This window comes from Camelus dromedarius, chromosome 2, assembly GCF_036321535.1.
Source record: "Camelus dromedarius isolate mCamDro1 chromosome 2, mCamDro1.pat, whole genome shotgun sequence".
Classification (NCBI taxonomy): domain Eukaryota; kingdom Metazoa; phylum Chordata; class Mammalia; order Artiodactyla; family Camelidae; genus Camelus; species Camelus dromedarius.
Genome location: NC_087437.1, coordinates 74,817,875 through 74,834,665, shown reverse-complemented (window position 1 = coordinate 74,834,665; position 16,791 = coordinate 74,817,875). Strand labels below are relative to the sequence as shown.

The following is a 16,791-nucleotide window of genomic DNA, read 5'->3' as shown; positions in this document are numbered from 1 at the left end:
TAATCCCTAACAACTACTAAAACATTTATAATTTTGTCATATCAAAAAGATTATATAAATGGAATCATACAGGTAAGTAGCTATTTGAGATTGGCTTTTTTTAACACATCATAATTCCCTTGAGATTCGTCCAAGTTGTTGTGTCTATCAATAACTTGTATTATTACTGCTGAGTCATAATCCACGGTATAAACGTACCTCAGTGCATTTAACATTCAGCTGTTAAAGGACTTCTGGGTTGTTTCCAGCTTTTGCCTATTACTAATAAAGCTGCTATGAACATTCTTTTACAGGTTTTCATATGAACATGAATCTTCATTTCACTGAGATAAATGCCCAGTAGTGCAGTTGCTAGGTTGTATGATAACTGCATGCTCAGATTTATAAGAAACTGGCAAACTCTTTCCCAAAGTGACCGCACCATTTTATAACCTCACAGCAGTGTATGAGTGATCCAGTTTTTCCACCTTTTTTGTTTTGTTTGGGTATGATTTTTTACATTATCTTAGTCTGTGTTGATGGTAAAATTAGTAAATAAATACACGACCCATGTAAGAACAGCCTGTAAAAAGTCAGTCTCAAAAGTCCAAAGGGTAAAAGACAGGAGTTATATAAAAAAGTCTCTCAAGCAACAGCTTCTTTCTGACTTGTCTCAGCTCATAGGGCCTCCAGGTATGCAGGAAATGCTTCATATTCCTGGAAAGTACCCAATATGCCCTAAGCCTTTGCTCGGTTTAAATTAAAATAAATATTTTCTTTCCAAAACAGGATCATGGCCTACAAAATGCTTCAAGTGGCCCTGTGTTCAACATTGCTAATAGATAAGAATCTATTTATTTTTTCTTTGTCGTGTCTTTTATAACAGTTAGGTTGACAGATAACCCCTTTTGAGTTTTTAAAGAAATGAACAAACCTATTTTAATCATGGACCAATTCTAAAGCATTAGGGAAACCAAACATTGTGTTATGCTGTGGTTTTGAACATGTTAGTGTTAACTGTATGTGTGATCATTTTATTCCTAATTATATATTAACATATTAACATGTTACTGTTGCTAAGAAGTCTATTTAACTGCTGCCTCCAAAGAAGTGCTCTGGTGTCCTTGAACAAAGAAAAATTTTAAATGCCTTTTAGAAACTATAATACTTAAATGATACAATTATGTGGAAACCTCAAGGTACTTTCAGTGTGTGAATTCATTAACCTTTTAGGCAAGCTGTAGCTCAGAGAAGTGCTGAAGGCACTAAAGGCCAGATGATTTGCTGCCAAATTGACCCAGTAACTATGTGGCTTATATCTGAATGGAACTGAGAGGTCATTTGTTTTTCTTGTAACCAAAACTGAAAATACTTACAAAGGTATAAATTATTTTCACAGTTAAATCTCTATAATTTAGAAATACTTCTAATAAAGATGCTTAAATCAGAATAAATTTCTACTTTTATGATAAGCTTGAGACCCAAGCAAAAAAATATATGTATTTTGCCTGAGACACACACACACAGATAGAGATACAAATATATATCTGAAGTATGAATCTAGATATGTGTGTATACATAGATATGTGTGTGTATATAATCAGCCTTTTATTGCTAAGTATATGAATAATTTTAATAAAGTGTTTTAATCACCTATATTGCACTTTGCATTTAGGACATGTTTAAATAAATGATTAGCAAATTTTAGCCAAGTTATTATTAAGCAATTATTATCAAGGCATATGCAGTCATACTCAGTTACAGCCCACATCTCCAGTTCAAGAAAGTGAGGCTGGCTCAGTTTAAGAGAGTGTCTGAGGAGCAACTGTAAATTGAAGTCATGGGTTGGTTATAATCCATCGTATAAAGCTTTGCCTTGACTGCTGATCCCTGTAGCTGACTTTAGAGTGGACGATGGTGGATGACCGCAAGGCTAAAAGCACTACAGTTGGTCCACATTCACCTATGAACACGACAGGGTCAAAAAGACCAGGCAAAAGGAAAATGGTTCTGTAAATTGCCTTTCATAGACTTTCTTTAAAAGCAAGCTGGAATTAGCTTTAATTCCAGCTGGAATACAAATTTTTCTACCTATAAAGTCAACTGGTTTGACTAACTTCACTTGAAAAATAAATAAATAAATACATACAAACATACATAAAATCATGTAGTTGAAGTTCACGAAATAATCTGAGGATCAGAATCCAAGGACAGAGGGATGTTGACACTGCTGGGTTAACCCTTCAGTCTCAGGATAGACTTGCAGGCCTAGGAGACTAGCCTTTAGAATCAGATTCAGTTGTTACACTAAAAACTAGTTCAACTGACATTTTCTAAATCACATAGCTCTAAAGTAGGAAATAATAGCTTCAGTCAGCTCTCTTTGTTTCCTCCCCACCCCACCCCTCTTTTTCATTTGAGAATGTAGCCTATTCATCTGCACTTCCCAGAGCCCTTCTGCTTGCCACAAGAAAACAATTTTTAAGTCTGTTTTTATTATTTAAAAAAAAAAAACTTTTCTTGTTACAAATTAGTTGTCTAATAAATTACTTTCGTCTAGAACTTAATTTGAAGTAAGTTGGGAAAAGATCTCATTATCCATTTCCCTAGTGGGAATGCTGAAGCCAAAAATGATGAAGCACCTACTCAAGTAATTAAATTTATGAGCAGAGTCTCCAAATTATTTTATTGATTTTCTCAAAATAGTAATGAATCCAGATGGGGACTGATTCCCTGGTCAGAGAATTAGAAGTCCAAGTGTCCTGATTTGATTGAAAGACAAAAATAAAACAAAACAAAAACCCTCTCTTTAGCATTTAGGTCAAGAATTGCCTACTCTGATAATCAGACAGCAAATATTAATACTACTATTTTAAATCTTTTTTATGTGTGAGGGGCTTTCCATATATTATCTTAGTTCAACTCTCATAATCACTCTGAAAACAGGTGTTATGAGTGTTACTGTACAAAGAGAAAACTGAGGCTGAGAGAAATTAAATGACCAAGCTACACAGTCAATGATGGATGCCAGATTCACAACCAAATTCTACATCCAGGTCTTCTGAGAACAAAAGTCTTCCTCCTGCTATGCAAACTGTCCCCTCTGTCACTGTAATGCCAGGTATGGGATATGCAGGTGTAAGATAGGCAGCAGAGCACAGAACATTTCTTTCCAAAAAAGTAATAGAGCCAATATCGGAGCCATTGGTTCCAAAAGAAAAGGTCAGTGGTTAGGGAGCTGGATCACTTTATCTGAGAAAATAGAGCCAAACCAGGACATAGCCAAGGACAGTTCCTAGTTGAACTGACTTAAATAAAAGTCCCAAACCCAACATGTTCCACCTCAACAGTGCAATTTAAAAAAAAAAAAATTGAAATATAGTTGATTTACAACATTGTGTTAGTTTCAGGTGTACAGCAAAGTGATTCAGTTATATATACAATATTTTCAGATTTTTTTTCCATTATAGTCTATTATAAGATATCTCATATAGTTCCATGTGATTTACAGTCAGTCCTTTTTGTTTATCTAATTTGTATATATTAGTGTGTATCTGCTAATCCCAAACTCCTAATTTATCCCTCCCTCCTTTCCCCTTTCATAACCATAAGATTATCTGTTTCTGCTATGTAAATAAGTTCATTTGTGTTACTTTTTTAGATTTCACAAATAAGTAGTATGATGTCTGTCTTTCTGACTTACTTCACTTATGATAATCTTTAAGTCCATCAATGTTATTGCAGATGGCATTATTTCATTTTTATGGCTGACTAATATTCCATTGTATATGTATACCACATCATCTTTATCCAGTCATCTGTCGATGGATATTGACAGGTTGCTTCCAGGTCTTGGCTATTGTAAATAGTGCTGCTATGAACATCGGGGTGCATGTATCTTTTTGAATGAGTTTTTGTCTTTTCTGGATATATGACCAGGAGTGACATTACTGGATCATATGGTAACATTTTTAGTTTTTTAAGGAACCTCCATACTGTTCTTCATAGTGGCTGTACCAATTTACTTTCCCACCAACAGTACAGGAAGGTTCCCTTTTCTCCACACCCTCTCCAGCATTTATTGTTTGTAGACTTTTTGATAATGACCATTCTGACTGGTATGAGGTGGTACCTCACTGTAGTTTTGATTTGCATTTCTCTAATAATTAGTGATGTTGAGCATCTTGTCATGTGCCTGTTGGCCATCTGTATGTCTTCTATGGAGAAAGAGAAATGTCTATTTAGGTCTTATGCTCATGTTTTGATTGGGTTGTTTGTTTGCTTTTTTTTTTTTTTTTTTTTGATATTGAATTGTATGAGCTGTTTGTGTATTTTGGAAATCCCTTATGGATCACATATTTTCTGAATATTTTCTCCAAATCCTTAGGTTGTCTTCACTTTGTTTATGCTTTCCTTTGCTATGCAAAAGCTTATAGGTTTGATTAGGTCCCATTTGTTTTTGCTTTTATTTCTTTTGCCTTGGGAGACTGACCTAACAAAACATTGCTACGATTTATGTCAGAGAATGTTTTACTTATATTCTCTTCTAGGAGTTTTATGGTGTCATGTCTTAAACTTAAGTCTTTAAGCCATTTTGAGTTGATTTTTGTGTGTGGTGTGAGGGAGTGTTCTAACTTCACTGATTTACATGGGGCTGTCCAGCTTTTCCAAAACTTCTTGTTGATGAGACTGTCTTTTCTCCGGTATATATTCTTACCTCCTTGTTGAGGATTAATTGACCATAGGTGGGTGGATGTATTTCTGGGCTCTCTATTCTGTTTCATTGATCCATAGGACTATTTTTGTACCAATACCAAGCTGTTTTGATTACTGTAGCTTTGTAGTATTATAACAGGGCACTTTTAAAAATCAAACATCCCTATTCATAAAAAGAGCAAATACAGAAAATGCACATATTTGGAAAATATTTCACTGAGTTAGTAAACCAGTCCTTGGGGTTGACCCATTGATGAAACAATTTAGGGATTCATGACCATATTGTTGGCCTGTGGTCAGATCTAGCCATAAAGAACAAGCATGACTTCTGGTTTTACATAGGGGAAAAAAAAACTGCCTTTGGCCTGTTTCTCTAGTACAGTTCCAGCTCTTATTGTTCAATCCAGAATTAATAATTAAGGCCAATTTTTCTTGAAGGGGTTTTTTTGTTTGCCTTTGTTTGTTTTTGCAAGAGCTTTTAATGTCACATTTTCTTCCCCACAACCCTGTCAGCACCTCCAGTCCTTCCCTTTGCCTTCTTCTCTGCTATAGAAGGAATAAGGAATAGACGTTCTCAGTCACCCCTGCAGCCTTCTAGTTCCTAGAGAGTCTGTATTCCCTGATTTTTTTAAATTTAATTTATTATATAAAATTTTGTTCTTAGTTTCACTTGCTCACTTTGACTTAAGATTGATTGATGCTCTAAAACAGTGGGTAGTGAGAATAACCTAGGAAATAACTTGGTTGGAGGAAAAATGTCACTGCCTATGACTAGATTCAGTGAGTACTCTGGATGTTGTAAAAAAAAACTGTTTTCCTACCCACATGCCCAAAATGGTCCTGGCTCTAGAGTTGGGAATCCCATCAACACACGTAGGCAGTGATCCAGAAGGAATCACAATTGATTGAATCATATAAAATGCTGCCTTTCATGGGATACAAATTTCTCTGTCCACAAGATTAAAAACTAATAAAAGACCTGCCAGCTTCAGAAATATGCCCGACAGAATTAATGGCCGTGTGTGTGAGCACATATGTGGGTGTATGCTACTGTGCCAAGAGCGGGTTAAAACAGAGTTAAGTTAAACTCAAGTAATACAAGTTTCTGTTTGCTTTTCAAAGTACTGAACACATCAGCAATTGTAACATCAGTAAAGCCAAAGTTCCTGAGTTAAAAGTTCAATTTCAAAAGTGTTTTATTAACAGATGGTTTAACAGGATCATGGGGATTTGTGAGCTGGTCCTGCAGTTCACTTCCTTCCATGCTCTTTGTTCTCTGCCTTTACCTCCCCCATTTGCCCCGCCCCTTTCCCCATGGCTTTTCACCTTTAGTACCCTCCCTTCTGTCTCTCCTTCCTTTGATTTCTTTTCTCCTTCTTCTTCACAGTTTTTCTCTCACAATCCAAATTTCTTGTCTCTCTCTCTCTCTCAATTTTATGTGAATTACAGCAAAGTGAGAGAATCCATTATACTAAAATACAACCCTTAAATCTTCTACTATAAAGTTTGGGGTCAGTTACCAAAGCTTACAGTAGAAAGGAAGTAGTATAAGTACGTAAAGGGCCTGGTGACTGGATCCTAGAATTTGCAAATTTCATATAAAATTTCAGGTTACAGAATCAGAACAGAAAGTGTGCCTTCTGAGGGCAGCTCACTCTCAAGAGGAAGGAAGAATGAGCTGGACATGCCAAGTTATGCCTCTTGGATTTACCCAGCAGGAGCTCTACACCAGTTCCCCTGCATGGAAGAAAACAGGGATCTGCCATCAGACTCTGCCCTTCATTCTGTGTCTAAGTTTCACATCAGGCTTTTTGATCTTTTTAGTGTGTATGTTCCTACAACAAATACCGTTTTCATAGTATATAGACCGTTCAGTCATTTCTCTACTATCAGATTTAAGGACTCTTCTTCAGCCTCCCCTGAGTGATCACAATATAGGGACTGTTTGCACTTCTAATTATACAAATGATACAGCTTCCCTCACTTTCACACTGCCCACCAGCCTGTGGGGGGCACTCATATCTTTGTGCCTAATATGAATACACTTTTATTTGGTTTTGCTTACTTATTGGCTAGGTGTTTTGACTTCTCTTTCACTTATGTCTGTCTGTCTCCATGCAGATAGAAATTCCTTGACGGTAGTAGGAGTTGCTCCCACTTAGCATATTCTACATGCTTCCAATGACATAATATCATTCAGAGAAAGTAACTGTCAGTCATAACCTATTTGTTATGAATACATTCCAATTCAAACTATCAGAGCTGAAAGAGACCTTAGAGATCACATGATCCAGCCCTGTTTTACAGAACAGAAAGTAGAAGTGTAGGAATAAGAAGTGGCTTGGGGACCAAACTCATCACTGCAGGGCCAGGATAAGACTTTGGATCTCTGATCCTTCTTGGCTTGTGTGGAAGAGCTATGATCTCAAGTATCTCCACGCTCTGACGTGTCTGCCTTATTTCTACTGTACAGACTTTACTGCAGAGGATATTTCAGAAACGTTTAGACAGCAGAACTTAGCGTGGCAGGTCCTATTAAAACTGACTATGATACAAGATGAACGGAAGGAGGGCATATAAGGAGTTGGAAAGAAACAGAGAAGATTTTTTATAGCTTATGATTATAAAGTTTAAAGTAGGCCTGGTTGATATTGCCTACATTAAAAAAAAAAAAAACACCCATTTAAAAACCAACAAAGTAATAAAATGCAGTTTTAGTTTTCAACCCCTGGCAGTATTATACAGGCTTACAAATACAAAACTCTGATATTGCTCTCACTAACTCTCAAGGTTGATCAGGCAGAATGAAAAAGGGAGGGGAAACTTCTCAAGCAGAGAGGATAATAGCATGCCCTTCTGCATTACTTGCATTTTATTTCCAGCCCTGCCACTGACTTACTATGTGACCTTGAGTGAGTCATTTCATCTCTGTGTGTCAATTTTCTCATTTGTAAAATAGGATAATAAATACTAGTTTCTGTCCCTCTCGTGGGTGATGTTATTATCACCATCAATTAATATTTATTGGATGCCTGTTGGACGTAAAATGCTGAGGTAGGAGCTTTGGTCTGGGAGGTGGGGGAAAGAGGAGATGAAATATTTTCCATGAGCAAAAAGGAGGAAGATTTACAAAAGATAGAATTATTAGAGCCTAAAATAGCTATGCCTTATATTTTAAAGCCTACTTCTCTGCTGAGATTTATGTAATAGCATTTTTTCTTAGTTATTATACAATGCAGCAGGATAATTATGGTACAGAATACTGTTTTACTTTTAGATGATTCCAAGTAACACTATCTTAAGCAATTACTGTACTTTCTTTTGTAACTGTAAATATTCTAAGCATAATTTATTTTAAAATATTTGTTAGTTATTGATAGTATTGGATCTACTTACCTAGCCACTACTTTTATTTTTAAAAACTTCCTCTTTTTTAACAGAATAAATCTACATTAAATATCTAACACTGTAACTAATACCTTTTCTTCAAAGAGAATGAAGAGAAATCTGTAGTCACCTATTAGCATATCCCAGCTAAACCCAAAATTTTAATGCTGGTCATTCCACAGTAATCAGCCCAAATGAATGGGAGTTTCTTAGTCTGTCCGAATCAATCCTGTCTTCCTACTTCTGCTGTCATTACCCGATTCAGGTCCAACTAATCTCGCATCTGGAACTATTCGAAGAGCTTCCAACTTTGTGTCTTTCACTCTGTCCTCTTCCTTTTTACCAACTGTCCTCCACACAAGTGACAAAGGAGTTTTCAAAAGTTAATCTGTGAACGGATAAACAAAATGTCGGCATAAACATACAAAATATTATTCAGCCTTAAAAAGAAATGAAATGCTACAACATAGATAAGCTTTGAAGATACTATACTAAGTGAAGTAAGTCAGACACTGTGTTGTATGGTTCCTCCTATTTGAGGTGCCTGGACTAAGCAAATTCATAGGGACAGAAAGTAAATAATGGTTACCAGGGGCTGGGTGAGAGGGCAATGGGAGTTACTTTTTAAAGGGTACAAAGTTTCTATTGGGGATGATAAAAAAAAGTCTGGAGATAGAGGTGATGGTTGCCCCACATGGTGAATGTACTTGATATCACTGAATTGTACAATAAAAAATGGTTAAAGTGGTAAGTTTTACATTATGTATGTTTTATCACAATAAAACAATGATTTTAAATGTACATCTGGTCCTATCATTTTCTTGTCCAGAAATGATAATAAATTATTTACAGAATAAAGTCCAAACTCCTTGATATGACAGTAATAATCCTTCAGAATGGAGCTCCAGTTTATCTTTACAACATTATCTCTGATAATCTACACCACAAACAACCCTACCTTTCAATCACATTGGCAGAGTGAGCGTCACTGAGACTTACTCTGGTCCTCTGCTCCTTGGCTCTCCAATCTCCTTCAGCCTGGAATATATGTCCATTGCTTCCACTCCCTTCCTCCTGGCTGTGGAAAGTTTATACCCTTTGAAGCTTAACTCGAAAGCAACTTCTCTGTGAGGCCTTCCCACCAATATCAAAATTAATCACTCCCCTTCCAATAGTCTAGTCACAATGTATCATCTTATAATTCTTTTTAAACTCTGAATATAATGGGAGTTCCTTAGCGGCAAGAGGTTTTTATTGTTTATCTTTCCATGCAATGATGATTACAAGAGCAGAAACTAGGGTCGGGCAAGTAAGTGAAGGTCTTATGACACAAAATTTGTAAAAGCCTAAGAGTTAATCTTTTCTTATATTTATGCTGTCTGATCTTATTTGCCTCATCCTAGTCTCAACTCCAGTGATCACCAGTTTACTTTGACATTAGTTAGTGCTTACAATGCATTGTATTAGTTTTCTACTACAGCATAGCTTATTTCCCCAAACCTAGCAGCTTACAACAATAAACAGCTATTATGTCATGTTTCTGAGAGTCAGGAATTTGGGGGTATCTTAGGTCAATTGTTCTGACTTAGGATCTCTCATGAGGTTGCAGTAAAGATATTAATGGGGGCTGTGGTCTTCTGAAGGTCTGACTGGAGCAAAAGCATCAGGTTCCCAGGTGGGTCACTTACATGGCTGTTGGTGGGATGCTTCAGCTCCTTCACATGTGGTCCAGCCCCTTGGGGATGCTTGAGTGTCCTCAGAACATGGCAGCTGACTTCCCTCAGAGCAAGTGACCCAAGAGTGGTGCACAGCAGAAGCTGTCATGTCTTTTATGTCTCAGCCACAGAAATCACACACTGTCCTTTCCTCAGTATCCTGTGGTTACAGCCCTACTAAGTGAAAAAGGGGACCACACAGAATAGGAATCCTAGGAGGCAGTGATCTTTGAGAATCGTCTTAAAGGATGGCTTCCACAGACATACTGGTTTGATTGTATCGATTAGATTACCTAGTAGCAGGTTAGTATTACTTCTGATATCTGTTACTCTTATCTTCTAAAGTTTACATTTGTCTTTTATTTTTAAATCATTGAATAAATAAAACTGCTAACTTGTTATAAATGGAGAATATATCTGAGTCACTTTTCAACCCTCCATTAGTAGTACAGTGTTTTGCACCTAGAGGCAGCTTGAAGGATGTATAATATACAGAGAGGCTGTCATTTTCAATAGGTACCTATTTAGAACTCGAGCTTACTGGATTGACAAATAAACTAGAAACAATAGAGCTAATAACTAGAACCCTTCTCAGAGCACAAGGTCAAGATTGGGAAAATATGAGATCATACGGAATGTATAAGTAATGATCACTTTTTCTATAGAAGTTAAAGACTTCTGTTATTATTGTGACTGTTATCTGGCCCCAAGCATTCCTCTCTCAAGTCATAATACAGTGCAATGGCTCTGAAAGGGGACTCCCACCTCTCCCTCCTGCTACTCTGGCCTTAAACATATTATTTAACTTTTCTGTGCCTTAATTTCCTTGTTTCCAAAATAAAATGATTGATAAACTACTTCTTAGGTTTGTTGTGTGTATTAAGGTAAAAATATTTAGCATGATGCTCAATAAATGTTAATGAATATTATCATTATTGTATTTATTTATATGAAACTCTAATACAGCTACCTCTAACCATTGTTTCCAGAAATCGGTCTTGTAGATTCCTAATGCCACACTTTTGCACACATCGTTCTTTCAGCAAATTAAAAGACTTGTCCCTTCTCCCATTATGCTAAATATAATCACTTCCTCAAGGAATAGGATAAGCGATTTCCCTGACCTGCTTGTGCCCCGGTGCTCCTGTGCTTCGTATCAACACCTTCTCCTAAGCAGCTTTAAAAAAATCAAATCTTGCATTACCTTGTTTTATTTTGTATCTTGGATCCTTCACCCCCTCTCCTATAGAGAGGAGGTCTCATATCTGACAGTTCACTATAACCTTGATCTATACGGAGTATTGGTCAATGGAGACTTGCTAATGATAAAGATGTAGAATGCCTAATGTAACATTACCTACATTTAGATTCGTAATAAATGCTTCTTTATCACAAGCAATGAACAGATTGTATTGTTACCACAAATCAGTCAGGAATGTGTTCATTCTTTATACTGATTCCAGTTACAACTCTGAACATGATTGTGTTTTATTTAGGAATGAAAGCACAATATAGACTATTAAAATGTCAAGATCTTAAAGAAGTCTGGATTTTTTTTTAATATTTTTTTCCTTAATTCTAGAGTGGGAAGGAGATTGAAAATGCAAGCCTGTTCAATTTAAAGATGGCTCTATCAATGTTAACAATTTTAACCACAGTGCAAGATTTGGGAGCAGTCTAGTTCAAAATGAAAGATATGTTCTATTTTGGAAGGCTAAGGAAGCAAGAATAAGATTGTAGACTGCCAGGTTTGAACCAAGGGGTTTCTATCTATTAATTTATCCAATCCTTACAGTAATCCTGTAATTATCTTACTGTGTTATTACTATTATATCTCTTTACAAGCAAGAAAACTAGAGCTCAGAAAAATTAATCAACTTGCCTAAAAAAGTGATAGAGTTGGAATTTGAATTTAAGTCTGCAGGCTCCCATACATGTACAGAAACTCTGAAAATCTCCATCCACCACACAGCATTGGCTTTCATGCTGTACGATATGAAGGTCATATAGGATGGTGACAGTACAATGATGCCAAAGGACTGAGAAGCAGCCATCTCCTCCTCCAGGTCATAGACTTCCCAGGGTTTCCTTCTCAGGTGCCCATTCTCCCAAAGACCACAGCTGTGTTTCTTTAAGAGGAAACATTGAGAATGTAAACTATTGCCCTAAAAGATACTGTGCTCTTGGACTCAATTACAGGAGCACTGGGAGCACCATTTTTATTGGAGGACCCAGCAAACCAGTTCCTACGTCTCAAAAGACACATATATTTGCAGGATTACTGGGACCCAGATCACAGTCCGAATATGTGGGGAAAAACACTGGCTGATCAGGTATTTGTATTAGAAACAAATGGCCCTTCACCATCTCTCTTTCTAAGTAGGCATGGCATCAGCTGGCATTAACCCACCACTAGGCCAATCCCTGATTTTTTCCTCTCTAGCTGTCTTGTACTATACCTGCTGTCTCCACCCCATGAATTAGTTTTTGTCGGTAAACTTCATCTCCTCCTTTAAGACTAAGATCAACTGTCCCTTCCTTTCTGAAGCCTTTCCCTTCTATCCAGGAAGGCATTTGTCCTTCCTTCTTCTCTCCCCTTTGCAGGCTATTGGCATGTGAATAGCTCTCAAATGTCACCCTGGAATTATTTGTCTCATGCACCCAGCCTCCTAGCTAGACTACAAAGGTAAAGTGCTTGTCTTATCCATCAAGGTCATTATTCTCAAGTTTCAGTAAATTGATTATTGCCTATTTGGGTAGATGGATGGATGGGTCATGGTCACATTTTAGTTCCCTTTTAGTTGTTCAGTAGCTAATTTTCCTCTGTGGTAATTATCCAAGCCTTTAATGTCATTCCTTTGTTTGTTTGCTTTTTATACCTTTTCCCATTTATTTGTATTCTCACTCCAAGAGAAATAAATAAGAAACTCATTAGCCAGTTTCATTTCATGCTTACATTTTGATGGAAGATGACACTGAAACTCTGGGCCAAATGAAATTGCTAAATTATCTGAGGATTTAAATTATTCAAGATTCCCCTCTTACAATTTAGCAATTTAGACAACAAAGAAGAACAATTAATTAATTCACTTATTTATTCTCTCCTTTCACATATATCAGGTTCTCACTATCACGAGGCATAAGGGTTATATAAAGTCATAAAGAAATTGAGTGTCCTTGTTTTTCTGGGGTCTGCGTCTTATCCTTACTCTGCTTCACTGGGTTTTAACTGGTATACTAGGATCAGCTTGTTTCTGCTTAGCACTTATTGATGAAAACCACCAGCTTGAATAATGAACTTAGTTTTATGCCTATTTTTCTCCAACAGGCATCATTTAGAGGTATTAAAACAAGACATTTGTTTATTCTGAAAATTAAATAATTACTTAAACTGGTAGGCTGTGTCTTCTTTACAGAATACTGAAATTTTCAAGTACTCTCCTGCCTGTAATTGTAGACCATTGCTGTAATTAGCTGACAGATACCATAATGTAACAAGACTTTACTACATTGGTTCATACTGTGGCCGCACACATACTGCAAAGCATCTGAACACTGAAGTAAACAGATCACAAAAGTGTGAAACCAAACCTCATTTGGTCTTATTCTTCCGATGTATGTCTCTCAGTCTTTTGGGAATAGCTGCATAATAGTCAGAATAATTGATGCAATGTATGTTCTACATACTCAGAGATCATGACTTGAGTCTCCTTTTGTTGCAGGCTCGTGAAACATGGACTGCTTTGAAAACAACAGCACAGCATTATCTGAATGTGAATATTTTCACCTTTGATACATCTACTGCCCAGTAAATGTGCTTTGCTGGTTAAACCAGGATAGCAAGAATAGTGGGAGTCAAAAAGTGATGCTATGCCCAAACCACCAGCTTTGGAGACCTGGGAGCAAATCCATGCCATTTACCAGATTATTTATTATGTCTGCTTCATGGACCTGTTGAAAGGAGTAAATATGAAAATCCATGTAGAGGCCTAGAATTAGAAGTTCTCAATAAATGGTAGCTTTTAAAATGAGAACTAGAATAAAGACTGAAGAATAACATTTACAAAAAAGGGGGCTTTTGGGGAAAAGGAAATAAGAAACAAAAAAGTAGTGTTATTAAAATTCTCTATCCAAAAAGAAAAAAAAAAACTGTTGTAGTTCTTGCTTTCTATTGCCTCTTCTTTGAGAAAACGAGTAGACTTTTTAATTCAAGGAAGGAAAAGTGTTCTCTCAAATGGAGCTAGTCCTCTCCTCTTTTCTTCAGTACTTATCACTTCCTAAAGCCCGTCTATTCTAAGAACATATTTTTGAAACTTTTTTTGTCAGAGCGTACTGATGTAGGCAATAGAGAATAAAATCTTAACTCATAATGGGGAGCAGATGACGATTAGGAAGCCCCTTATCTATAAGTCTTCCTTATAAAGTTTGAAATTTTGTGCAAGTCTTGCATTCTGATCCATAATATGTTTATGTTTGTTTCAATATGAAATAACAGTTTTAAAGAAATCTCACACTCATTATCAGTCACTCCCCATTCCCCCATGCCCCAGCCCCTAGTAATCAGTAATAAACTTTTCATAGCTATAGAAAGAAAGAAAGAAAGAAAGAAAGAAAGAAAGAAAGAAAGAAAGAAAGAAAGAAAGAAAGAAAGAAAGAAAGAAAGAAAGGAAGGAAGGAAGGAAGGAAGGAAGGAAGGAAGGAAGGAAGGAAGGAAGAAAGAAAGAAAGAAAGAAAGAAAGAAAGAAAGAAAGAAAGAAAGAAAGAAAGAAAGAAAGAAAGAAAGAAAGAAAGAAAGAAAGAAAGAAAGAAAGAAAAAGAAAGGAAGGAAGGAAGGAAGAAAGGAAGGAAGAAAGAAAGAAGAAAGAAAGGGAGAAAGGAACATTTTTAACCTACTGGTCAGGTTCTTTTATTAATCTTTCCAATAAAACTGAAAAATTAACTCTAAAGAAAAGTGGACTAAATTTATCCTATAGTTTTCCACATATCTATGAAATACCACTTCAGTAATCTAGTTTGAGGAGTACTGAGGAGATGATACAACCAATCACCAAGATTGCCCTCCAAAATCACAGATAAGTGGACTTTTTACCTTCAAAAGTCTATTTCTTTGTATATTTAGGTCAATTGTTCTCTGCAGGGATTTCTTTTGGTAAATAGAAGCATCCCACCAAGACCATAGTTGGTCTTATGTGGTCTTACACAGTCTCAAGCACTTTTCAGCAGGAAAAATCAGATGCCAAGAAGCTGCACAGTAAAGACTTTGGCCCAGCACTTCCTTCCCCAAAAGGGCACCGGAAGCTACTCAGTATTCTCCACGTTCTGTTCCATCCCTCTGTTTTATTTAGGCCTTCAACTGATTAAATGAGTTCAATCATATTACGGAGGGCAATCTGCTTTAGTCAAAGTCCACCAATTTAGGGGGAAGGGTATAGCTCAGTGGTAGAGTGCATGCTTAGCATACAAGAGGCCCTGGGTTCAATCCCCAGTACCTCCATTAAACAAACAAACATAAATTATCTCCCCAACAACAAAAAGATCTTTAAAAAAAAAAGAAGTCCATCAATTTAAGTGTTAATCTCATCCAAAAACACCCTTACAGAAACACCCAAGAATAATGTTTGACCACAAATCTAGACAGAGTGGTTCAGCCAAGCTGACACATAAAACTGACCATTACAACTTACTGTAAGTTATTTAGACTGTCTACACATACTTTATACACACATGCACACACACACTCACATAGCTGTGACTGGAGCAACGTGTGGTGGAGAAAAAGAAAAGGACTTTCATTTGTTTCATTCAGTCTAACACAAGAAAGAAGCTTCATGGATTGTGAGGCACTAATAATGTGAAATCATAAGGTAGCTGCTAAGTTGATTTTGATTTAGGTAACATTAAGGAGCAATTCTGCAATTAGGTTGTCATCTGATATAACAAGCATAGAAAGGGGGCTTCTTGTCTAAACATAATTTTGTGAGAAATTATTAGAAATGTACGTGGTATCAGAAAACAAACAAAGCAAAAACAACGTGGTCTTCCTGAAATAATTTGTCTAGAAATCTAGTGGTTAACTTCCACATAGTGATCAGGAAGCAGTGACTATTCAGTTGTGTAGATAAGATTTAAGAAAACCCAGATACTACATATTTAGTGTCTACATACAAAATTAGCTTAGACTATAACAACTCTAAATTCAGTGTTTAAATAAACTGATTATATTGAGGTACCAATATTATGGCTAACTCAATTTAACTGATTATTTTCCAAAGACTCATGATTTTTACTTTGGTGGGGGCAGGGGGAGTGTCCTTTAAGTCATTATCTAATATATAAACCTTGTATGAGGTGCTTTAACTCTGTATCTAATTTATAAACCCTATGTAAAAGTCTGCCTCTTTGAAGACTGAAGGCTCTTTCAACATTTTTAAGAACCTAGAACAAACTATATCAGTCTGGACAAGGAAAGACAGAACAAACTATATCAGTCTGGACAAGGAAAGACAGAGAGGATCAGAGACTACTCTTTTCCTCACTTACTTCCTGAGACTCTGTGGCTGGGATATTTACATGTTCTACTGCAGCATTAAGAACATAAGTGCTGTGGTGACTGAATTCTTCTGAAGTACAAGGTTTTCAATCTGAGGTCTAAAAGGAATCATGGTGATTTGCCCTCTTAGTCTGATTGATTAAATAGGCTCACAATTTATGCTCAAGTGACTAGTAAAAAAAAAAATATTCCCGCTAAATTAAGACTCCCCTGAGATTCTAGTGCATTTTGAGGCTCACTAGCCTCACTCTTGTAACATAAACGGTATTCTGCTAAGTTTTCCTGCCTTTTTTAATAGAACTAGTCAACATATATGTCAAAGATCAGACTGACTCTTTTAATGGTCTCTTGGACACTCCATCCACTAGAATCCCTATAATGCTGTTTCATGTAGTTTCCCAGTGAACGTTTCAATGCTAAATTAGTCCAAGGAAACAATTCCAA

At 36.4% G+C, this 16,791-nt stretch overlaps 1 protein-coding gene across 1 annotated transcript; it reads left to right on the top strand.

The window, feature by feature from the left end:
• Nucleotides 1-586: 586 nt before the first annotated feature.
• On the top strand, nucleotides 587-14,621 carry C2H3orf85 (chromosome 2 C3orf85 homolog). The gene is made up of 4 exons (XM_031456081.2): nucleotides 587-672; nucleotides 769-821; nucleotides 11,997-12,130; nucleotides 13,520-14,621. The coding sequence occupies exons 2-4, from the start codon at nucleotides 773-775 to the stop codon at nucleotides 13,607-13,609; spliced, it is 273 nt and encodes a 90-aa protein (XP_031311941.1). The 5' UTR covers nucleotides 587-672; nucleotides 769-772; the 3' UTR covers nucleotides 13,610-14,621.
• Nucleotides 14,622-16,791: the final 2,170 nt, after the last annotated feature.